This window comes from Anomaloglossus baeobatrachus, chromosome 11 (assembly GCF_048569485.1).
Source record: "Anomaloglossus baeobatrachus isolate aAnoBae1 chromosome 11, aAnoBae1.hap1, whole genome shotgun sequence".
Classification (NCBI taxonomy): domain Eukaryota; kingdom Metazoa; phylum Chordata; class Amphibia; order Anura; family Aromobatidae; genus Anomaloglossus; species Anomaloglossus baeobatrachus.
Genome location: NC_134363.1, coordinates 188,541,996 through 188,568,481, shown reverse-complemented (window position 1 = coordinate 188,568,481; position 26,486 = coordinate 188,541,996). Strand labels below are relative to the sequence as shown.

General features: G+C 48.1%; 1 protein-coding gene across 1 annotated transcript in view; it reads right to left on the bottom strand.

Moving 5' to 3' along the window:
• Positions 1–2,151: 2,151 nt before the first annotated feature.
• VSIG2 (V-set and immunoglobulin domain containing 2) overlaps positions 2,152–26,486 on the bottom strand; it is a 28,383-nt gene continuing 4,048 nt past the window's right edge. Inside the window, exons 3-7 of the mRNA XM_075327801.1 lie at positions 25,607–25,814; positions 20,003–20,155; positions 19,662–19,781; positions 2,745–2,895; positions 2,152–2,555 (exon numbers count right to left, since the gene is read on the bottom strand). Coding sequence (XP_075183916.1) covers positions 2,447–2,555; positions 2,745–2,895; positions 19,662–19,781; positions 20,003–20,155; positions 25,607–25,814 — 741 coding nt within the window. The 3' untranslated portion in view covers positions 2,152–2,446. The remainder of the gene's footprint in view (positions 2,556–2,744; positions 2,896–19,661; positions 19,782–20,002; positions 20,156–25,606; positions 25,815–26,486) is intronic.

The window sequence follows — 26,486 nt, the reverse complement described above, 5'->3', positions numbered from 1 at the left end:
GGGCGCGTGTCGTCTGATTCTCGGGAGCGAATGGTGCCAGCTGCGATTACCGCTCAGTCCGAGGATAACGGACAGATGCACTGTATCATTGACTAACCTGGGTCCGAGTGCAGTCCCATTACTCACCGATCACACTCAGGCTGAATATATGAGCCCCAAAACAGCGCAGGACAAATCCAGAACAAGCGCGGAGACAAAAAGAATCTGGAAAAATCGAGCTCCACCGCCACAATGTAAATCAGAAGACACAATGTAATGAAGTCCTCATGTAATGAGCGTCATCCCATACACAGCAATGTGCACAGGAACTATAACTGCGACCCGCGGGGAAGAACGGCGCAAAGCGTGAGCGTCCTGTCTGAAGGGGTTAATAATGAGTCTGCTGGACATAGACTATGTATCATGGAGGGCAGGTTCTCGGGATGATGCTCCAGCTCTGGTTTCTGGGGCAGGTTCTCGGGATGATGCTCCAGCTCTGGTTTCTGGGGCAGGTTCTCGGATGATGCTTCAGCTCTGGTTTTTTGGGCAGGTTATTGGGATGATGCTCCAGCTCTAGTTTCTGGGGCAGGTTCTCGGGATGATGCTCCAGCTCTGGTTTCTGGGGCAGGTTCTCGGGATGATCCTCCAGCTCTGGTTTCTGGGGCAGGTTCTCGGGATGATCCTCCAGCTCTGGTTTCTGGGGCAGGTTCTCGGGATGATGCTCCAGCTCTGGTTTCTGGGGCAGGTTCTCGGGATGATGCTCCAGCTCTGGTTTCTGGGGCAGGTTTTCGGGATGATGCTCCAGTTCTGGTTTCTGAGGCAGGTTCTCGGGATGATGCTCCAGCTCTGGTTTCTCGGGCAGGTTCTTGGGATGATTCTCCAGCTCTGGTTTCTGGGGCAGGTTCTCGGGATGATGCTCCAGCTCTGGTTTCTGGGGCAAGTTCTCGGGATGATTTTCCAGCTCTGGTTTCTGGGGCAGGTTCTCGGGATGAACCTCCAGCTCTGGTTTCTGAGGCAGGTTCTCGGGATGAACCTCCAGCTCTGGTTTCTGGGGCAGGTTCTCGGGATGAACCTCCAGCTCTGGTTTCTGGGGCAGGTTCTCGGGATGAACCTCCAGCTCTGGTTTCTGGGGCAGGTTTTCAGGGTGATACTCCAGTTCTGGTTTCTGGGGCAGGTTCTCGGGATAATTCTCAAGCTCTGGTTTCTGGGGCAGGTTATCGGGATGATGCTCCAGCTCGGGTTTCTGGGGCAGGTTCTCGGGATGATGCTCCAGCTCTGGTTTCTGGGGCAGGTTCTTGGGATGATTCGCCAGCTCTGGTTTCTGGGGCAGGTTCTCGGGATGATGCTCCAGCTCTGGTTTCTGGGGCAGGTTCTCGGGATGATGCCCCAGCTCTGGTTTCTGGGGCAGGTTCTTGGGATGATTCTCCAGCTCTGGTTTCTGGGGCAGGTTCTCGAGATGATGCTCCAGCTCTGGTTTCTGGGGCAGATTCTCGGTATGATACTCCAGCTCTAGTTTCTGGGGCAAGTTCTCGGGATGATGCTCCAGCTCTGGTTTCTGGGGCAGGTTCTCGGAATGATGCTCCAGCTCCGGTTTCTGGGGCAGGGTCTGGGGATGATGCTCCAGCTCCGGTTTCTGGGACGGTCTCGGGATGATGCTCCAGCTTCTGGGGCAGGTTCTCGGGATGATGCTACAATTTCTGGGGCAGGTTCTCGGGATGATCCTCCAGCTTCGGTTTCTGGGCAGGTTTTCGGGATGATACTCCAGTTCTGGTTTCTGGGGCAGGTTCTCGGGATGATTCTCAAGCTCTGGTTTCTGGGGCAGGTTTTCGGGATGATGCTCCAGTTCTGGTTTTTGAGGCAGGTTCTCGGGATGATGCTCCAGCTCTGGTTTCTCGGGCAGGTTCTTGGGATGATTCTCCAGCTGTGGTTTCTGGGGCAGGTTCTCAGGATGATGCTCCAGCTCAGGTTTCTGGGGCAGGTTCTCAGGATGATTCTCCAGCTCTGGTTTCTGGGGCAGGTTCTCAGGATGATTCTCCAGCTCTGGTTTCTGGGGCAGGTTCTCAGGATAATGCTCCAGCTCAGGTTTCTGAGGCAGGTTCTCGGGATGATTCTCCAGCTCTGGTTTCTGGGGCAGGTTCTCAGGATGATCCTCCAGCTCAGGTTTCTGGGGCAGGTTCTCAGGATGATGCTAAAGCTCAGGTTTCTGAGGCAGGTTCTCAGGATGATACTTCAGCTCAGGTTTCTGGGGCAGGTTCTCGGGATGATGCTCCAGCTCTGGTTTCTGGGGCAGGTTCTTGGGATGATTCTTCAGCTCCAGTTTCGGGGTAGGGTCTCGGGATGATTTTCCAGCTCCGGTTTCTGGGGCAGGTTCTCGGGATGATCCTCCAGCTCCGGTTTCTGGGGCAGGTTCTTGGGATGATCCTCCAGCTCCGGTTTCCGCACGTGTCCTTGTCCTTGCACCTGTACATTATACGACCTGTGGCTTATTCTGTCTTCCACCTCTGGATTCTTGGGAACGTTCAGAGCCCCTCGACGTCCTATGCTCGTCACTCATCATTGGAGATACCGCGTCTTCTCTGGGGATATAAAAAGGAGGAACCGCATCGCACCGCGCACGGAATAGGGGGCAAGGGAAAAGCGCTGTAAAACTAGGACGCTTTACTGTAATGCTGTCCATAGATTATATCACAGCAGTGGACAAGGCACAGATTTGGGGCGGAGAGCGCTAGATGTGACCCTGTAAAACGCCAGATACTGTTACAAACCTAATCTCATTTCCGGGGTGATCAGGATTTTTGCTCTTTTCTCTTTTCTTCCTGTAACAGAGCAAATAAAACAGGATCGCAGCAATCAGGATCAGCGCCAGGAGGACCCCGATCACAGCACCTGCCACTGCCCCCGCAGCTGCTCCAGCGCCTGCAACACAATGATAGGAAAGACAGTGAGCGGCAGAACTTACTACTGTGCAGGAGAAGTGGTACTGTGCAGTGTATATATACAGAATAATACAGATACTGAGGATTACACCCAGTATACAGGACAGGAGAAGTGGTACTGTGCAGTGTATATATACAGAATAATACAGATACTGAGGATTACACCCAGTATACAGGGCAGGAGAAGTGGTACTGGGCAGTGTATATATACAGAATAATACAGATACTGAGGATTACACCCAGTATACAGGACAGGAGAAGTGGTACTGTGCAGTGTATATATACAGAATAATACAGATACTGAGGATTACACCCAGTATACAGGGCAGGAGAAGTGGTACTGGGCAGTGTATATATACAGAATAATACAGATATTGAGGATTACACCCAGTATACAGGGCAGGAGAAGTGGTACTGTGCAGTGTATATATACAGAAAAATACAGATACTGAGGATTACACCCAGTATACAGGGCAGGAGAAGTGGTACTGTGCAGTGTATATATACAGAATAATACAGATACTGAGGATTACACCCAGTATACAGGACAGGAGAAGTGGTACTGTGCAGTGTATATATACAGAATAATACAGACACTGAGGATTACACCCAGTATACAGGACAGGAGAAGTGGTACTGTGCAGTGTATATATACAGAATAATACAGATACTGAGGATTACACCCAGTATACAGGACAGGAGAAGTGGTACTGTGCAGTGTGTATATACAGAATAATACAGACACTGAGGATTACACCCAGTATACAGGACAGGAGAAGTGGTACTGTGCAGTGTATATATACAGAATAATACAGATACTGGGGATTACACCCAGTATACAGGACAGGAGAAGTGGTACTGTGCAGTGTGTATATACAGAATAATACAGACACTGAGGATTACACCCAGTATACAGGACAGGAGAAGTGGTACTGCGCAGTGTATATATACAGAATAATACAGACACTGAGGATTACACCCAGTATACAGGGCAGGAGAAGTGGTACTGTGCAGTGTATATATACAGAAAAATACAGATACTGAGGATTACACCCAGTATACAGGACAGGAGAAGTGGTACTGTGCAGTGTATATATACAGAATAATACAGATACTGAGGATTACACCCAGTATACAGGACAGGAGAAGTGGTACTGTGCAGTGTATATATACACAGAATAATACAGATAACGAGGAAAACACTCAGTATACAGGACAGGAGAAGTGGTACTGTGCAGTTTATATATACAGAATAATACAGACACTGAGGATTACACCCAGTATACAGGACAGGAGGAGTGGTACTGTGCAGTGTATATATACAGAATAATACAGACACTGAGGATTACACCCAGTATACAGGACAGGAGAAGTGGTACTGTGCAGTGTATATATACAGAATAATACAGATACTGAGGATTACACCCAGTATACAGGACAGGAGAAGTGGTACTGTGCAGTGTGTATATATACAGAATAATACAGACACTGAGGATTACACCCAGTATACAGGACAGGAGAAGTGGTACTGTGCAGTGTATATATACAGAATAATACAGATACTGAGGATTACACCCAGTATACAGGGCAGGAGAAGTGGTACTGTGCAGTGTATATATACAGAATAATACAGATACTGAGGATTACACCCAGTATACAGGACAGGAGAAGTGGTACTGTGCAGTGTATATATACAGAATAATACAGATACTGAGGATTACACCCAGTATACAGGACAGGAGAAGTGGTACTGTGCAGTGTATATATAAAGAATAATACACATACCGAGGATTACACCCAGTATACAGGACAGGAGAAGTGGTACTGTGCAGTGTATATATACAGAATAATACACATACCGAGGATTACATCCAGTATACAGGACAGGAGAAGTGGTACTGTTCAGTGTATATATACAGAATAATACAGACACTGAGGATTACACCCAGTATACAGGACAGGAGAAGTGGTACTGTGCAGTGTATATATACAGAATAATACAGATACTGAGGATTACACCCAGTATACAGGGCAGGAGAAGTGGTACTGTGCAGTGTATATATACAGAAAAATACAGATACTGAGGATTGCACCCAGTATACAGGACAGGAGAAGTGGTACTGTGCAGTGTATATATACAGAATAATACAGATACTGAGGATTACACCCAGTATACAGGGCAGGAGAAGTGGTACTGTGCAGTGTATATATACAGAATAATACAGACACTGAGGATTACACCCAGTATACAGGGCAGGAGAAGTGGTACTGTGCAGTGTATATATACAGAAAAATACAGATACTGAGGATTACACCCAGTATACAGGACAGGAGAAGTGGTACTGTGCAGTTTATATATACAGAATAATACAGATACTGAGGATTACACCCAGTATACAGGGCAGGAGAAGTGGTACTGTGCAGTGTATATATACAGAATAATACAGATACTGAGGATTACACCCAGTATACAGGACAGGAGAAGTGGTACTGTGCAGTGTATATATACAGAATAATACAGATACCGAGGATTACACCCAGTATACAGGACAGGAGAAGTGGTACTGTGCAGTGTATATATACAGAATAATACACATACCGAGGATTACACCCAGTATACAGGACAGGAGAAGTGGTACTGTGCAGTGTATATATACAGAATAATACACATACCGAGGATTACACCCAGTATACAGGACAGGAGAAGTGGTACTGTGCAGTGTATATATACAGAATAATACAGACACTGAGGATTACACCCAGTATACAGGGCAGGAGAAGTGGTACTGTGCAGTGTATATATACAGAATAATACACATACCGAGGATTACACCCAGTATACAGGACAGGAGAAGTGGTACTGTGCAGTGTATATATACAGAATAATACAGACACTGAGGATTACACCCAGTATACAGGACAGGAGAAGTGGTACTGTGCAGTGTATATATACAGAATAATACAGACACTGAGGATTACACCCAGTATACAGGACAGGAGAAGTGGTACTGTGCAGTGTATATATACAGAATAATACAGATACTGAGGATTACACCCAGTATACAGGACAGGAGAAGTGGTACTGTGCAGTGTATATACACAGAATAATACAGACACTGAGGATTACACCCAGTATACAGGACAGGAGAAGTGGTACTGTGCAGTGTATATATACAGAATAATACAGACACTGAGGATTACACCCAGTATACAGGACAGGAGAAGTGGTACTGTGCAGTGTATATATACATAATAATACAGATACTGAGGATTACACCCAGTATACAGAACAGGAGAAGTGGTACTGTGCAGTGTGTATATATACAGAATAATACAGATACTGAGGATTACACCCAGTATACAGGACAGGAGAAGTGGTACTGTGCAGTGTATATATACAGAATAATACAGATACTGAGGATTACACCCAGTATACAGGACAGGAGAAGTGGTACTGTGCAGTGTATATATACGGAATAATACAGATACTGAGGATTACACCCAGTATACAGGACAGGAGAAGTGGTACTGTGCAGTGTATATATACAGAATAATACAGGTACTGAGGATTACACCCAGTATACAGGACAGGAGAAGTGGTACTGTGCAGTGTATATATACAGAATAATACAGATACTGAGGATTACACCCAGTATACAGGACAGGAGAAGTGGTACTGTGCAGTGTATATATACAGAATAATACAGATACTGAGGATTACACCCAGTATACAGGACAGGAGAAGTGGTACTGTGCAGTGTATATATACAGAATAATACAGACACTGAGGATTACACCCAGTATACAGGACAGGAGAAGTGGTACTGTGCAGTGTATATATACAGAATAATACAGATACTGAGGATTACACCCAGTATACAGGACAGGAGAAGTGGAACTGTGCAGTGTATATATACAGAATAATACAGACACTGAGGATTACACCCAGTATACAGGACAGGAGGAGTGGTACTGTGCAGTGTATATACAGAATAATACAGATACTGAGGATTACACCCAGTATACAAGACAGGAGAAGTGGTACTGTGCAGTGTATATATACAGAATAAGGCTATGTGCGCACGTTGCGTACTAGCCCTGCAGAAATTTCTGCAGCGATCTGAAGAGCACATGTGCGCTTTAGATCGCTGCAGAAATGTCCGTAGTGAGCGCCGATTCCATGCGCTCTGCCTGCAGCTCCTGCCATAGACAGAGCAGGAGCTGCCGGCAAAGCGCAGGAAAGAAGTGACATGTCACTTCTTTTTACGCAGCGCTTCGGCAGTAGCCGAAGCGCTGCGCTCTTAAACGCCACGTGCGCACGGCCCCTGCACAATCTCCATAGATTGTGCAGGGGACGCAGGACGCATGCAGTTACGCTGCGCTACAAAGCGCAGCGTAACTGCATGTATTTACGCAACGTGCGCACATAGCCTAATACAGATACTGAGGATTACACCCAGTATACAGGACAGGAGAAGTGGTACTGTGCAGTGTATATATACAGAATAATACAGATACTGAGGATTACACCCAGTATACAGGACAGGAGAAGTGGTACTGTGCAGTGTATATATACAGAATAATACAGATACTGAGGATTACACCCAGTATACAGGACAGGAGAAGTGGTACTGTGCAGTGTATATATACAGAATAATACAGATACTGAGGATTACACCCAGTATACAGGACAGGAGAAGTGGTACTGTGCAGTGTATATATACAGAATAATACAGATACTGAGGATTACACCCAGTATACAGGACAGGAGAAGTGGCACTGTGCAGTGTATATATACAGAATAATACAGATACTGAGGATTACACCCAGTATACAGGACAGGAGAAGTGGTACTGTGCAGTGTATATATACATATTAATACAGATACTGAGGATTACACCCAGTATACAGGACAGGAGAAGTGGTACTGTGCAGTGTATATATACAGAATAATACAGATACTGAGGATTACACCCAGTATACAGGACAGGAGAAGTGGTACTGTGCAGTGTATATATACAGAATAATACAGATACTGAGGATTACACCCAGTATACAGGACAGGAGAAGTGGTACTGTGCAGTGTATATATACATAATAATACAGATACTGAGGATTACACCCAGTATACAGGACAGGAGAAGTGGTACTGTGCAGTATATATATACAGAATAATACAGGTACTGAGGATTACACCCAGTATACAGGACAGCTGAAGTGGTACTGTGCAGTGTATATATACAGAATAACACAGATCCTGAGGATTACACCCAGTATACAGGACAGGAGAAGTGGTACTGTGCAGTGTATATACAGAATAATACAGACACTGAGGATTACACCCCGTATACAGGACAGGAGAAGTGGTACTGTGCAGTGTATATATACAAAACAATACAGATACTGAGGATTACACCCAGTATACAGGACAGGAGAAGTGGTACTGTGCAGTGTATATATACAGAATAATACAGGTATTGAGGATTACACCCAGTATACAGGACAGGAGAAGTGGTACTGTGCAGTGTATATATACACAGAATAATACAGATACTGAGGATTACACCCACACCCAGTATACAGGACAGGAGAAGTGGTACTGTGCAGTGTATATATACAGGATAATACAGATACTGAGGATTACACCCAGTATACATGAGAAGTGGTACTGTGCAGTGTATATATATACAGAATAATACAGATACTGAGGATTACACCCTGTATACAGGACAGGAGAAGTGGTACTGTGCAGTGTATATATACAGAATAATACAGGTACTGAGGATTACACCCAGTATACAGGACAGGAGAAGTGGTACTGTGCAGTGTATATATACAGAATAATACAGATACTGAGGATTACACCCAGTATACAGGACAGGATGAGTGGTACTGTGCAGTGTATATATACAGAATAATACAGATACTGAGGATTACACCCAGTATACAGGACAGGAGAAGTGGTACTGTGCAGTGTATATATACAGAATAATACAGATACTGAGGATTACACCCAGTATACAGGACAGGAGAAGTGGCACTGTGCAGTGTATATATACAGAATAATACAGATACTGAGGAAAACACTCAGTATACAGGACAGGAGAAGTGGTACTGTGCAGTGTATATATATAGAATAATACAAACACTGAGGATTACACCCAGTATACAGGACAGGAGAAGTGGTACTGTGCAGTGTATATATACAGAATAATACAGATACTGAGGATTACACCCAGTATACAGGACAGGAGAAGTGGTACTGTGCAGTGTGTGTATATATATATAGAATAATACAGATACTGAGGATTACACCCAGTATACAGGACAGGAGGAGTGGTACTGTGCAGTGTATATACAGAATATTACAGATACTGAGGATTACACCCAGTATACAGGACAGGAGAAGTGGTACTGTGCAGTGTATATATACAGAATAATACAGACACTGAGGATTACACCCAGTATACAGGACAGGAGAAGTGGTACTGTGCAGTGTATATACAGAATAATACAGACACAGAGGATTACACCCAGTATACAGGACAGGAGAAGTGGTACTGTGCAGTGTATATATACAGAATAATACAGGTACTGAGGATTACACCCAGTATACATGAGAAGTGGTACTGTGCAGTGTATATATATATACAGAATAATACAGATACTGAGGATTACACCCTGTATACAGGACAGGAGAAGTGGTACTGTGCAGTGTATATATACAGAATAATACAGGTACTGAGGATTACACCCAGTATACAGGACAGGAGAAGTGGTACTGTGCAGTGTATATATACAAAATAATACAGATACTGAGGATTACACCCAGTATACAGGACAGGAGAAGTGGTACTGTGCAGTGTATATATACAGAATAATACAGATACTGAGGATTACACCCAGTATACAGGACAGGAGAAGTGGTACTGTGCAGTGTATATATACAGAATAATACAGGTACTGAGGATTACACCCAGTATACATGAGAAGTGGTACTGTGCAGTGTGTATATATATACAGAATAATACAGATACTGAGGATTACACCCTGTATACAGGACAGGAGAAGTGGTACTGTGCAGTGTATATATACAGAATAATACAGGTACTGAGGATTACACCCAGTATACAGGACAGGAGAAGTGGTACTGTGCAGTGTATATATACAGAATAATACAGATACTGAGGATTACACCCAGTATACAGGACAGGAGAAGTGGTACTGTGCAGTGTATATATATACAGAATAATACAGATACTGAGGATTACACCCAGTATACAGGACAGGAGAAGTGGCACTGTGCAGTGTGTATATACAGAATAATACAGATACTGAGGAAAACACTCAGTATACAGGACAGGAGAAGTGGCACTGTGCAGTGTATATATACAGAATAATACAGATACTGAGGAAAACACTCAGTATACAGGACAGGAGAAGTGGTACTGTGCAGTGTATATATATAGAATAATACAGACACTGAGGATTACACCCAGTATACAGGACAGGAGAAGTGGTACTGTGCAGTGTGTATATATATAGAATAATACAGATACTGAGGATTACACCCAGTATACAGGACAGGAGAAGTGGTACTGTGCAGTGTATATATACAGAATAATACAGATACTGAGGATTACACCCAGTATACAGGACAGGAGGAGTGGTACTGTGCAGTATATATATACAGAATAATACAGATACTGAGGATTACACCCAGTATACAGGACAGGAGGAGTGGTACTGTGCAGTGTATATACAGAATAATAAAGACACAGAGGATTACACCCAGTATACAGGACAGGAGAAGTGGTACTGTGCAGTATATATATACAGAATAATACAGGTACTGAGGATTACACCCAGTATACATGAGAAGTGGTACTGTGCAGTGTATATATATACAGAATAATACAGATACTGAGGATTACACCCTGTATACAGGACAGGAGAAGTGGTACTGTGCAGTGTATATATACAGAATAATACAGGTACTGAGGATTACACCCAGTATACAGGACAGGAGAAGTGGTACTGTGCAGTGTATATATACAGAATAATACAGATACTGAGGATTACACCCAGTATACAGGACAGGAGAAGTGGTACTGTGCAGTGTATATATACAGAATAATACAGATACTGAGGATTACACCCAGTATACAGGACAGGAGAAGTGGCACTGTGCAGTGTATATATACAGAATAATACAGATACTGAGGAAAACACTCAGTATACAGGACAGGAGAAGTGGTACTGTGCAGTGTATATATATAGAATAATACAGATACTGAGGATTACACCCAGTATACAGGACAGGAGAAGTGGTACTGTGCAGTGTGTATATATATAGAATAATACAGATACTGAGGATTACACCCAGTATACAGGACAGGAGGAGTGGTACTGTGCAGTGTATATACAGAATAATACAGACACAGAGGATTACACCCAGTATACAGGACAGGAGAAGTGGTACTGTGCAGTGTATATATGTCACGGCCGGGCGGTCGGGCAGACCCAGGAGGTGGATCCACTGGACCGAACTCTCTGAGATGGTGGTAGGGAGTCCGGCAGCTGAAGCACTGATGGGCAGTAGAACAGTCCGTGCAAGTGAAGGCAGCGGAGGAGTCCCAGGGACCACGGAGTCACAGAAGGTGGTCTTGGTGACGTAGCTCAGGTTCGGAGGCCGAGGTGATATCAGGCGGGGTCCGGAACCTCTGGAGCAAGATGACGGGTCACCGCAGGGATCCGGGATGGTACGGACTGTCAGATGGCAGACGGACAGCGTGCGGGGATCAGGACACGGCAGACTGGATGGCGAGGCAGGTACGGCTCTACAAAGACAGATAGGTGAGTACAGGCACATAAACACCAAGAGACCTGACTCCTAGCTCAGGGAACACGAAGATCAGGACCCCGCCCCCTTGGACAATGACCCCCTATATACCCTGTACCTGTGCAACCTCATTTCCTGTTAATGGACGCTGGCCCTTTAAGAAAGGGTCAGTGACCGCGCGCGCGCCCTAATGCGCATGCGCGCCGCCCGGGTGCCAGAAGCCAGGGAAGGAGGCTGCGAGGAGGACGCAGGGGAGCCGGCCAGGTCCAGGGAAGCTGTCGGGCGCCGGGATCGGGGGCCCGGAGCCCTGGGACGGACAGAATCCGGTGACTGGGGAGCGGAGAGCGTGGCAGGTGAGCCGGGGAACGGGGGTGAGGACCCGGGGAGCGTGACAGTACCCCCCCCCCCCCACGCCCCCCTCCCCGCAACCGGGACATGAAGGCACGGATAAGAGGAGTGCCCACGTTCTCCCTGGGCTCCCAAGACCTATCCTCAGGACCATACCCTTCCCAGTCCACCAGGAAGAACTGTCGACCTCGTACGGTCTTCATGGCCACGATATCCCTTACCGCATAGATGTCATCATCGGCAATAGGAGGAGGGGCCGGACTGGCAGCAGCGGAGAAGGGACCAAGGACAACCGGCTTGAGCAGAGAGACGTGGAAGGAGTTGGGTATCCTCATCGTGGCCGGGAGCTGTAGCTTGTAGGATACCTCATTGATCTTGCTGAGGACCTTAAACGGCCCGATGTAGCGAGGACCCAGCTTGTAGGAAGGTATCTTCAATCGGATGTACTGGGAAGCAAGCCAGACCAGGTCACCAGGAGAGAAACACGGAGGATCCAGACGTCTCTTGTCAGCGTGTTTCTTCATCCGCTGGGAAGCGCGCCCAAGGGACGCTTTGACAGAGTCCCAAATGGTAGCAAAGTCACGAACTGCAGTATCAGCAGCCGGGACATCCGATGAAGGGGATATAGGCAATGGGACGGCGGGCTGGAGTCCGTAAACAACATGGAAGGGAGATTCGGAGGATGACTCACTGACGTGGTGGTTATGGGAGAATTCAGCCCAAGGCAGAAGCGAGGACCAGTCGTCGTGATGGGCGTTGACATAGTGACGTAGGTATGAGGTCACGATTTGATTGACCCTCTCCACTTGGCCGTTAGACTGAGGATGGTAAGAAGAAGAAAAGTCCAGAGTCACTCCCAGATGTTTGCATAGAGCCCTCCAGAAGCGGGAGGTGAACTGAGTTCCTCTGTCGGACACTATGTGGGATGGAAAGCCATGCAAGCGGAAGATGTGATGTATATAGGCTTCCGCGAGTTCCTGAGCAGAGGGCAGTCCGGCCATAGGAACGAAGTGGGCCATTTTGGAGAATCGATCAACCACGACCCATATGACTGTGTGCCCGGAGGATAATGGCAAGTCCGTAATAAAGTCCATTGCTATGTGTTGCCACGGGACTGAGGGTATCGGTAAAGGCAGAAGACGGCCATGGGGCAAGTGTTTGGGCGTCTTGTTCCTGGCACAGGAGGAGCAGGCAGAGACAAAAGCAGCGACGTCCGTGCGAAGGGATGGCCACCAGTAATGGCGTACAATCGCACCCCATGTTCTCTTCTGACCAGCATGCCCGGCTGTTTTTGAGGCATGACCCCAGTGTAACACTTTTTGCCTGTCGGTATCGGAGACATAGGTCTTCCCGGGCGGTATCTGGGCTAGGGTGACAGGGGCCACCGGAATGATGTTGCTAGGACAGATGATGGGTTGGGTAGTCTCTTCCTCCTGCTCCATGGGCATGAAAGACCTGGACAAGGCATCAGCGCGTACATTCTTGTCCGCGGGTCGGAAGTGAAGCTGAAAGTCGAACCTGGCAAAGAATAAGGACCACCTGGCTTGCCGTGGGTTCAGTCGCTGAGCGGACCGCAGGTATTCTAGGTTCTTGTGGTCCGTGTAGATGATCACGGGATACACTGCACCTTCCAGGAGGTAGCGCCATTCCTCCAGTGCCAGTTTGACTGCCAAGAGCTCTCGGTCCCCGATGGTATAGTTGCGTTCAGGCGCTGAGAAGCCCTTGGAGAAGAATCCGCAAGTCACCATCTTCCCGGAGGAGGACTTCTGCATGAGCACTGCTCCGGCTCCTGAGGAGGAGGCATCCACCTCCAAGGTGAACTGGCGGTTCAACTCCGGACGGTGAAGTACAGGCGAGGAAGCAAAAGCCCGCTTCAAAGAGCCAAACGCGGCGTCGGCCGCAGGCGACCAGTCCTTTGGATTTGCCTCTTTCTTAGTCAAAGCGGAAAGTGGAGCAGTCAGAGCAGAGAAGTGAGGGACGAATTGGCGGTAGTAGTTGGCGAATCCCAGGAAGCGTTGGATTGCCTTCAGTCCAGAAGGGGGAGGCCAGTTGAGAATGGCGGAGACCTTCTTGGGATCCATCTGCAGTCCAGTCTCAGAGATGATGTACCCCAGAAAGGGGAGAGAAGACTGCTCAAAGACACACTTCTCATACTTTGCGTACAGACGGTTCTCTCTTAGTCGTCGTAGAACCAGCTGTACGTGCTCTCTGTGGGTTGGGAGGTCCGGAGAGAAGACAAGGATGTCATCTAGATATACTACCACACAGGTGTAGAGGAGGTCTCGGAACACGTCGTTCACCAGTTCTTGGAAGACGGCAGGAGCGTTACACAGGCCGAAGGGCATCACGCAGTACTCATAATGTCCATCGCGCGTATTAAACGCGGTCTTCCATTCGTCACCAGAGCGGATGCGCACCAGATTGTAAGCACCCCGAAGATCCAGCTTGGTGAACAGACGAGCTCCTCTAAGCCGGTCAAACAATTCGGGGATGAGCGGCAGAGGGTACTTGTTCTTAACAGTGATCTGATTCAGACCCCGGTAGTCGATGCAGGGACGTAAATCGCCCTCTTTTTTCTTGACAAAGAAGAAACCTGCTCCAGCAGGAGAGGAGGATCTCCGAATGAATCCCCTAGCCAGGCTCTCTGAGATGTAAGTCGACATAGCCCTTGTTTCGGCTGGAGATAAAGGATATATCCGTCCTCGTGGTGGCGTTGTTCCAGGGAGCAGGTCGATGGCACAATCGTAGGGGCGATGTGGCGGCAGTACCTCGGATTCTTTTTTATCAAAGACATCAGCAAAGGACCAATAAGCCGAGGGCAGCCCCGGTAGGTTCTCAGGAACCGGAGGTCGTCGGATGGGTTGTGTGGATTTTAGGCATCTCTCATGACACGAAGCACCCCAGCGGGTGATTTCGCCAGTGCCCCAGCTGACTGATGGTTCGTGAGTCCGTAACCATGGAAGGCCCAGCAGGATCTGATGGGACATGTGCGGAAGGACGTAGAAGGCGATGTTCTCGGTGTGAAGAGCACCGATGCGCAGTTCAACCGGCCTGGTGGTCCAGGAGATGGTGTCAGAAAGGGGTCTCCCATCCACAGAGGCAATCACCAGGGGCTTGTTGAGTGGGATAACAGGCACCTGGTATTTGTCCACGGTGGCTTGCTGGATGAAATTGCCTGCTGCCCCGGAATCAAGATAGGCCTCAGCCATGAACCGCGTCTCTCCCGTTGTCACTTGCACGGTCCATGTGACCGGATCAGAGAGAGTCCCAGCACCTAGGGTGGCCTCTCCTACCAACCCTAGGCTTTGGAGTTTCCCGGCCTTTCCAGACAGGAACGGAGGAGGTGTGTGCCCTCACCGCAGTAAAAGCAGAGACCCTTGGCAAGCCGCTCTGCTCTACGTTGTGCAGACTGACGCACTCGGTCAATCTGCATGGGCTCGTGGACGGGACTCCCAGCTGTTGATGACTGAGGTACGGAGGGCTTCTGAGGAGGAGATGAATGCCGTAACGGGCGTCTCTCACGAGATAGCTCTTTGGAGCGCTCCTGAAAACGTATGTCCACACGAGTTGCTAGGGCAATCAGGGCATCTAGGGTGGAGGGCACGTCCCGACCCGCCAACTCATCCTTGATGCGACTCGAGAGTCCCTCCCAGAAGGCGGCTGTTAGGGCCTCATTATTCCACCCGAGTTCTGAAGCCACAGTGCGAAAACGGATGGCGTATTGGCCCACCGTCAGTGTTCCTTGACGTAGGCGGAGGAGTGATGAAGCAGAGGCAGAAGCGCGTCCCGGCTCGTCAAAGGTGCTGCGGAATGCCTGCAGGAACTGTTGAAGATCCTTGGTCATGGGGTCCTCCTTCTCCCACAAGGGGTTCATCCACGCCAGCGCCTCGCCCTCTAGGTGGGACATTATAAAGGCGACCTTGGCTTGGTCGGAGGCGAACAGATGTGGCAGCTGCGTGAAATGAAGGGAACATTGATTTATGAAGCCCCTGCAGGTCTTGGGATCTCCAGCATAACGAGGAGGTGACGCCAAACGGAGTCGGGAAGCATCTGACGAGGTTGCCACTGGTGCGGGGGCCATGGCTTGCCTGGCGGGGGACCTGGGTGCCGCAGGCGTCATTGATGCTTGTAATGTGTACAGGCGGGTGTCCACGGAGGTCATGAATTGCAGCATGCGGGTCTGGACTTCACGCTGGCGTTGGAGTTCCTCTTGCAGGGCCATTAGTGCTGCAGCGGGATCCATGGCCTGATCTTACTGTCACGGCCGGGCGGTCGGGCAGACCCAGGAGGTGGATCCACTGGACCGAACTCTCTGAGATGGTGGTAGGGAGTCCGGCAGCTGAAGCACTGATGGGCAGTAGAACAGTCCGTGCAAGTGAAGGCAGCGGAGGAGTCCCAGGGACCACGGAGTCACAGAAGGTGGTCTTGGTGACGTAGCTCAGGTTCGGAGGCCGAGGTGATATCAGGCGGGGTCCGGAACCTCTGGAGCAAGATGACGGGTCACCGCAGGGATCCGGGATGGTACGGACTGTCAGATGGCAGACGGACAGCGTGCGGGGATCAGGACACGGCAGACTGGATGGCGAGGCAGGTACGGCTCTACAAAGACAGATAGGTGAGTACAGGCACATAAACACCAAGAGACCTGACTCCTAGCTCAGGGAACACGAAGATCAGGACCCCGCCCCCTTGGACAATGACCCCCTATATACCCTGTACCTGTGCAACCTCATTTCCTGTTAATGGACGCTGGCCCTTTAAGAAAGGGTCAGTGACCGCGCGCGCGCCCTAATGCGCATGCGCGCCGCCCGGGTGCCAGAAGCCAGGGAAGGAGGCTGCGAGGAGGACGCAGGGGAGCCGGCCAGGTCCAGGGAAGCTGTCGGGCGCCGGGATCGGGGGCCCGGAGCCCTGGGACGGACAGAATCCGGTGACTGGGGAGCGGAGAGCGTGGCAGGTGAGCCGGGGAACGGGGGTGAGGACCCGGGGAGCGTGACAATATATACAGAATAATACAGATACTGAGGATTACACCCAGTATACAGGACAGGAGACATGGTACTGTGCAGTGTATATATACAGAATAATACAGATACTGAGGATTACACCCAGTATACAGGACAGGAGAAGTGGTACTGTGCAGTGTATATATACAGAATAATACAGATACTGAGGATTACACTAAGTATACAGGACAGGAGAAGTGGTACTGTGCAGTGTGTATATATACAGAATAATACAGGTACTGAGGATTACACCCAGTATACATGAGAAGTGGTACTGTGCAGTGTATATATACAGAATAATACAGATACTGAGGATTACACCCTGTATACAGGACAGGAGAAGTGGTACTGTGCAGTGTATATATACAGAATAATACAGGTACTGAGGATTACACCCAGTATACAGGACAGGAGAAGTGGTACTGTGCAGTGTATATATACAGAATAATACAGGTACTGAGGATTACACCCAGTATACAGGACAGGAGAAGTGGTACTGTGCAGTGTATATATATACAGAATAATACAGATACTGAGGATTACACCCAGTATACAGGACAGGAGAAGTGGTACTGTGCAGTGTATATATACAGAATAATACAGATACTGAGGATTACACCCAGTATACAGGACAGGAGAAGTGGTACTGTGCAGTGTATATATACAGAATAATACAGATACTGAGGATTACACTCAGTATACAGGACAGGAGAAGTGGTACTGTGCAGTGTATATATACAGAATAATACAGATACTGAGGAAAACACTCAGTATACAGGACAGGAGAAGTGGTACTGTGCAGTGTATATATATAGAATAATACAGACACTGAGGATTACACCCAGTATACAGGACAGGAGAAGTGGTACTGTGCAGTGTGTATATACAGAATAATACAGATACTGAGGATTACACCCCGTATACAGGACAGGAGAAGTGGTACTGTGCAGTGTATATATACAGAATAATACAGGTACTGAGGATTACACCCAGTATACAGGACAGGAGAAGTGGTACTGTGCAGTGTATATATATAGAATAATACAGATACTGAGGATTACACCCAGTATACAGGACAGGAGAAGTGGTACTGTGCAGTGTGTATATATATAGAATAATACAGATACTGAGGATTACACCCAGTATACAGGACAGGAGAAGTGGTACTGTGCAGTGTATATATACAGAATAATACAGGTACTGAGGATTACACCCAGTATACAGGACAGGAGAAGTGGTACTGTGCAGTGTATATATACAGAATAATACAGATACTGAGGATTACACCCAGTATACAGGACAGGAGAAGTGGTACTGTGCAGTGTGTATATATATAGAATAATACAGATACTGAGGATTACACCCAGTATACAGGACAGGAGGAGTGGTACTGTGCAGTATATATATATATATATATATATATATATATATATATATATATATATATATATATATATATATATGCACACACACATATACACAGGACAGGAGACGCGGTACTGTGCAGTGCATATATATATATATATATATATATATATATACAGGACAGGAGACGCGGTACTGTGCAGTGTATATATATATATATACAGGACAGGAGACGCGGTACTGTGCAGTGTATATATATATATATACACAGGACAGGAGACGCGGTACTGTGCAGTGTATATATATATATATACAGGACAGGAGACGCGGTACTGTGCAGTGTATATATATATATATACAGGACAGGAGACGCGGTACTGTGCAGTGTATATATATATATATACAGGACAGGAGACGCGGTACTGTGCAGTGTATATATATATATACAGGACAGGAGACGCGGTACTGTGCAGTGTATATATATATATACAGGACAGGAGACGCGGTACTGTGCAGTGTATATATATATATACAGGACAGGAGACGCGGTACTGTGCAGTGTATATATATATATACAGGACAGGAGACGCGGTACTGTGCAGTGTATATATATATATACAGGACAGGAGACGCGGTACTGTGCAGTGTATATATATATATATATATATACACACAGGACAGGAGACGCGGTACTGTGCAGTGTATATATATATATACAGGACAGGAGACGCGGTACTGTGCAGTGTATATATATATATACAGGACAGGAGACGCGGTACTGTGCAGTGTATATATATATATACAGGACAGGAGACGCGGTACTGTGCTGTGCTTGGTAACATGAGGACTCCCCTGTGCTGGGAGTTACGTTGTTGTTTTCTCCTCCGCAGACTGAGATACAATATATTCTATTATAATCAGGATGTAAATATTGAGGCTGGGTGATTGACGCCCGGCAGATGCCGCCTCGTGTTGTCAGCGCAGCAGTACCTGTCATCTTGTGTTATGTGATCGCTTTTCCTGTGTACAGACATATAGTATTGTAGATATGGCAGGGCTGTGTGTGACTCGGAGGCTGCTCAGTGCTGCCCCCTGTCATCTATACTGTATATTATATAGGAATAGATGAAGCCGCAGTCACAGGGGTCCGCACAGCGCAGTGTCAGGCAGTGGATGGAGGGGCATTACTTGACACTGATATGGTCACTTGACACGTGGCTTGCCCCATCTCGTTGGTGGCCGTACAGCGGTAGGTGCCGGACATCGGCTGTGACAGGTTCGTGAGTAGGAGGGATCCCGTTATCTGATCTATGGAAAACAAAATGAACAAACCGTTATCCTGAAATCCTCTGTACAGCTGTGAGAACCCTGCTATTCCCGCTATACAACTCAGTCATCGGCCTCCTTCAAGATCCGCGCACCCCTCTCCTGAAACCCTATGTGCTGCTGAATGAGCCCAGCTACGGCACCTATGGACTATGGTCTGCGACCCCCCCCCAGACGGCACCGTCACCCTCAGAGCTTCGTACTTTCCATCATTCCTGGCAGCAGCGCAGACTTTGTGCCCACCATGGACCAGCTGTAGACAGGCGGGGGGTTACCGGTGGAGGAGCAGCTCAGGGTGGCGTCCTGGCCCGTTATAGTGTTTCCATTAGACTGACAGGTGGGAGACGTGGGAGGAACTGGAAATAAAAGGAAAAGATTATCTATGAGAAGCCGATCACATCCCATAGAGGAAGACCCCAACTGTAACGTGACACCTGACACATCCATACACATCCACCATCATGTAACGTGGCACCTGACACATCCATACACATCCACCATCATGTAACGTGGCACCTGACACATCCATACACATCCACCATCATGTAACGTGGCACCTGACACATCCATACACATCCACCATCATGTAACGTGGCACCTGACACATCCATACACATCCACATCATGTAACGTGGCCCCTGCCACATCCATACACATCCACCATCATGTAACGTGGCCCCTGCCACATCCAGACACATCCACCATCATGTAACGTGGCCCCTGACACATCTATACACATCCACCATCATGTAACGTGGCACCTGACACATCCAGACGCATCCACATCATGTAACGTGGCACCTGACACATCCATACACATCCACATCATGTAACGTGGCCCCTGCCACATCCATACACATCCACCATCATGTAACGTGGCCCCTGCCACATCCAGACACATCCACCATCATGTAACGTGACACCTGACACATCCATACACATCCACATCATGTAACGTGGCCCCTGACACATCCATACACATCCACATCATGTAACGTGGCCCCTGACACATCCATACACATCCACATCATGTAACGTGGCACCTGCCACATCCATACACATCCACCATCATGTAACGTGGCTCCTGCCACATCCAGACACATCCACATCATGTAACGTGGCACCTGACACATCCAGACACATCCACCATCATGTAACGTGACCCCTGCCACATCCATACACATCCACCATCATGTAACGTGGCACCTGACACATCCAGACACATCCACATCATGTAACGTGGCACCTGACACATCCAGACACATCCACATCATGTAACGTGACCCCTGCCACATCCAGACACATCCACCATCATGTAACGTGGCACCTGACACATCCATACACATCCACCATCATGTAACGTGGCTCCTGCCACATCCAGACACATCCACATCATGTAACGTGGCACCTGACACATCCAGACACATCCACCATCATGTAACGTGACCCCTGCCACATCCATACACATCCACCATCATGTAACGTGGCACCTGACACATCCAGACACATCCACATCATGTAACGTGGCACCTGACACATCCAGACACATCCACATCATGTAACGTGACCCCTGCCACATCCATACACATCCACCATCATGTAACGTGGCACCTGACACATCCATACACATCCACATCATGTAACGTGGCACCTGCCACATCCAGACACATCCACATCATGTAACATGGCCCCTGACACATCCAGACATATCCACCATCATGTAACGTGGCCCCTGACACATCCAGACGCATCCACATCATGTAACGTGGCACCTGACACATCCATACACATCCACCATCATGTAACGTGGCCCCTGCCACATCCATACACATCCACCATCATGTAACGTGGCACCTGACACATCCATACACATCCACTATCATGTAACGTGGCACCTGACACATCCAGACACATCCACCATCATGTAACGTGACCCCTGCCACATCCATACACATGCACCATCATGTAACGTGGCACCTGACACATCCATACACATCCACCATCATGTAACGTGGCTCCTGCCACATCCAGACACATCCACATCATGTAACGTGGCACCTGACACATCCAGACACATCCACCATCATGTAACGTGACCCCTGCCACATCCATACACATCCACCATCATGTAACGTGGCACCTGACACATCCAGACACATCCACATCATGTAACGTGACCCCTGCCACATCCATACACATCCACCATCATGTAACGTGGCACCTGACACATCCATACACATCCACCATCATGTAACGTGGCTCCTGCCACATCCAGACACATCCACATCATGTAACGTGGCACCTGACACATCCAGACACATCCACCATCATGTAACGTGACCCCTGCCACATCCATACACATCCACCATCATGTAACGTGGCACCTGACACATCCATACACATCCACCATCATGTAACGTGGCTCCTGCCACATCCAGACACATCCACATCATTTAACGTGGCACCTGACACATCCAGACACATCCACCATCATGTAACGTGACCCCTGCCACATCCATACACATCCACCATCATGTAACGTGGCACCTGACACATCCAGACACATCCACATCATGTAACGTGGCACCTGACACATCCAGACACATCCACATCATGTAACGTGACCCCTGCCACATCCATACACATCCACCATCATGTAACGTGGCCCCTGACACATCCAGACATATCCACCATCATGTAACGTGGCCCCTGACACATCCAGATGCATCCACATCATGTAAAGTGGCACCTGACACATCCATACACATCCACCATCATGTAACGTGGCACCTGCCACATCCATACACATCCACCATCATGTAACGTGGCACCTGACACATCCATACACATCCACCATCATGTAACGTGACCCCTGCCACATCCATACACATCCACCATCATGTAACGTGGCACCTGCCACATCCAGACACATCCACATCATGTAACGTGACCCCTGCCACATCCAGACACATCCACCATCATGTAACGTGGCACCTGACACATCCATACACATCCACCATCATGTAACGTGGCTCCTGCCACATCCAGACACATCCACATCATGTAACGTGGCACCTGACACATCCAGACACATCCACCATCATGTAACGTGACCCCTGCCACATCCATACACATCCACCATCATGTAACGTGGCACCTGACACATCCAGACACATCCACATCATGTAACGTGGCACCTGACACATCCAGACACATCCACATCATGTAACGTGACCCCTGCCACATCCATACACATCCACCATCATGTAACGTGGCCCCTGACACATCCAGACATATCCACCATCATGTAACGTGGCCCCTGACACATCCAGATGCATCCACATCATGTAAAGTGGCACCTGACACATCCATACACATCCACCATCATGTAACGTGGCACCTGCCACATCCATACACATCCACCATCATGTAACGTGGCACCTGACACATCCATACACATCCACCATCATGTAACGTGACCCCTGCCACATCCATACACATCCACCATCATGTAACGTGGCACCTGCCACATCCAGACACATCCACATCATGTAACGTGACCCCTGCCACATCCAGACACATCCACCATCATGTAACGTGGCACCTGACACATCCATACACATCCACCATCATGTAACGTGGCTCCTGCCACATCCAGACACATCCACATCATGTAACGTGGCACCTGACACATCCAGACACATCCACCATCATGTAACGTGACCCCTGCCACATCCATACACATCCACCATCATGTAACGTGGCACCTGACACATCCAGACACATCCACATCATGTAACGTGGCACCTGACACATCCAGACACATCCACATCATGTAACGTGACCCCTGCCACATCCATACACATCCACCATCATGTAACGTGGCACCTGACACATCCATACACATCCACATCATGTAACGTGGCACCTGCCACATCCAGACACATCCACATCATGTAACGTGGCCCCTGACACATCCAGACATATCCACCATCATGTAACGTGGCCCCTGACACATCCAGACGCATCCACATCATGTAACGTGGCACCTGACACATCCATACACATCCACCATCATGTAACGTGGCACCTGCCACATCCATACACATCCACCATCATGTAACGTGGCACCTGACACATCCATACACATCCACTATCATGTAACGTGGCACCTGACACATCCAGACACATCCACCATCATGTAACGTGACCCCTGCCACATCCATACACATCCACCATCATGTAACGTGGCACCTGACACATCCATACACATCCACATCATGTAACGTGGCACCTGACACATCCAGACACATCCACCATCATGTAACGTGGCACCTGACACATCCATACACATCCACATCATGTAACGTGGCACCTGCCACATCCAGACACATCCACATCATGTAACGTGGCCCCTGACACATCCAGACATATCCACCATCATGTAACGTGGCCCCTGACACATCCAGACGCATCCACATCATGTAACGTGGCACCTGACACATCCATACACATCCACCATCATGTAACGTGGCACCTGCCACATCCATACACATCCACCATCATGTAACGTGGCACCTGACACATCCATACACATCCACTATCATGTAACGTGGCACCTGACACATCCATACACATCCACCATCATGTAACGTGGCCCCTGCCACATCCAGACACATCCACATCATGTAACGTGGCACCTGCCACATCCATACACATCCACCATCATGTAACGTGGCACCTGACACATCCATACACATCCACCATCATGTAACGTGGCACCTGCCACATCCATACACATCCACCATCATGTAACGTGGCACCTGACACATCCATACACATCCACCATCATGTAACGTGGCACCTGACACATCCATACACATCCACTATCATGTAACGTGGCACCTGCCACATCCAGACACATCCACCATCATGTAACGTGACCCCTGCCACATCCATACACATCCACCATCATGTAACGTGGCACCTGACACATCCATACACATCCACATCATGTAACGTGGCACCTGACACATCCAGACACATCCACCATCATGTAACGTGGCCCCTGACACATCCAGACATATCCACCATCATGTAACGTGGCCCCTGACACATCCAGACGCATCCACATCATGTAACGTGGCACCTGACACATCCATACACATCCACCATCATGTAACGTGGCACCTGACACATCCAGACACATCCACCATCATGTAACGTGGCACCTGACACATCCATACACATCCACCATCATGTAACGTGGCACCTGACACATCCAGACACATCCACCATCATGTAACGTGGCACCTGACACATCCAGACACATCCACCATCATGTAACGTGGCTCCTGCTCGTCATCCAGACACATCCACATCATGTAACGTGGCTCCTGCTCGTCATCCAGACATATACATAAACCATCCCAAATTGGGCCCCCATTTTCCACCCCGGTGAGTGAAGGAGAAGGCGCCATCGCTTGGGTCTAGGAGGGTTAATGGCCGGTGACGTTATATTTCCATATAGACACACGGTGGCACACAAGTCATGGGGACAGACCAGCGGCTGCCATCGTGGCACCTAGTGACAACCCGAGCAGAGGAACGGTGTTGTCAGCAGGTGGGGGAGGGGAAAGGACTCAGAAAGGAGGAGGATAGTGGGGCACAAATACCAGGCCAACATCTGACAACCTGACACAATAATGGGATTTGATAATCTTTGGGGGCCCTCTATTTACACCACTGACTTTAGTGATAACAATAGGGGGGCTCTGACAACCATCTAATGGGGGGGACCCTCTCACCGAGGACCGAGAGCTGTATGATTCCAGCTCCAGAGCCGCTGAAGTCAGGAGGGTTATTCACTTCACAGACGTAAGTGCCATTGTCCAACCCGGCGATGTTGGTCAGCTGGATGGAGGCCGCCCCGGAGGTCGGGGGGCTACTGACCGCAGTCAGGCGCTCAGCCTGGGACCCCGGCTTATATGTCGTTCCATCAGAAAAGTAATAAATCTGAAAAGCAGAAGAGAAAGAAGGTAATAATAGAAAGAAAAGAAGAGAAGAAGAGTAAAAGAAGAGGAGAAGAAAAGGAGAAGAGAAAAGGAGAAGAAAATAAGAAAAAAGGAGAAGAAGAAGAGAAGACGAGGAGAAGAAAAGGCGTAAAAGAAGATGAGGAAAAGAAGAGGAGAAGAAGAGAAGAAAAGGAGAAGAGGAGAAGAAAAGAAGAAAAGGAGAAGAGGAGAAGAGAAGAGGAGAAGAAAAGAAGAAAAGGAGAAGAGGAGCAGAACAGTAAAAGAAGAGGAGGAGAAGAAGAGAAGAGGAAAAGAGAAGAGGAGGAGAGAAGAGGAGAAAAAAGAAGAGAAGAACAGTAAAAGAAGAGGAGGAGAAGAAGAGAAGAGGAAAAGAGAAGAGGAGGAGAGAAGAGGAGAAGAAGAGAAGAGGAGAAGAAAAGTAAAAGAAGAGAAGGAGAAGAAGAGAAGAAGAGAAGAGGAAAAGAGAATAGGAGAAGAAGAGAAGAGGAGAAGAAAAGTAAAAGAAGAGAAGGAGAAGAGGAGAAGAAGAGAAGGAGAAGAGGAGAAGAAGAGAAGAGGAAAAGAGAAGAAAAGAAGAAAAGGAGAAGAGGAGAAGAAGAGAAGAAAAGGCGTAAAAGAAGATGAGGAAAAGAAGAGGAGAAGAGAAGAAGAG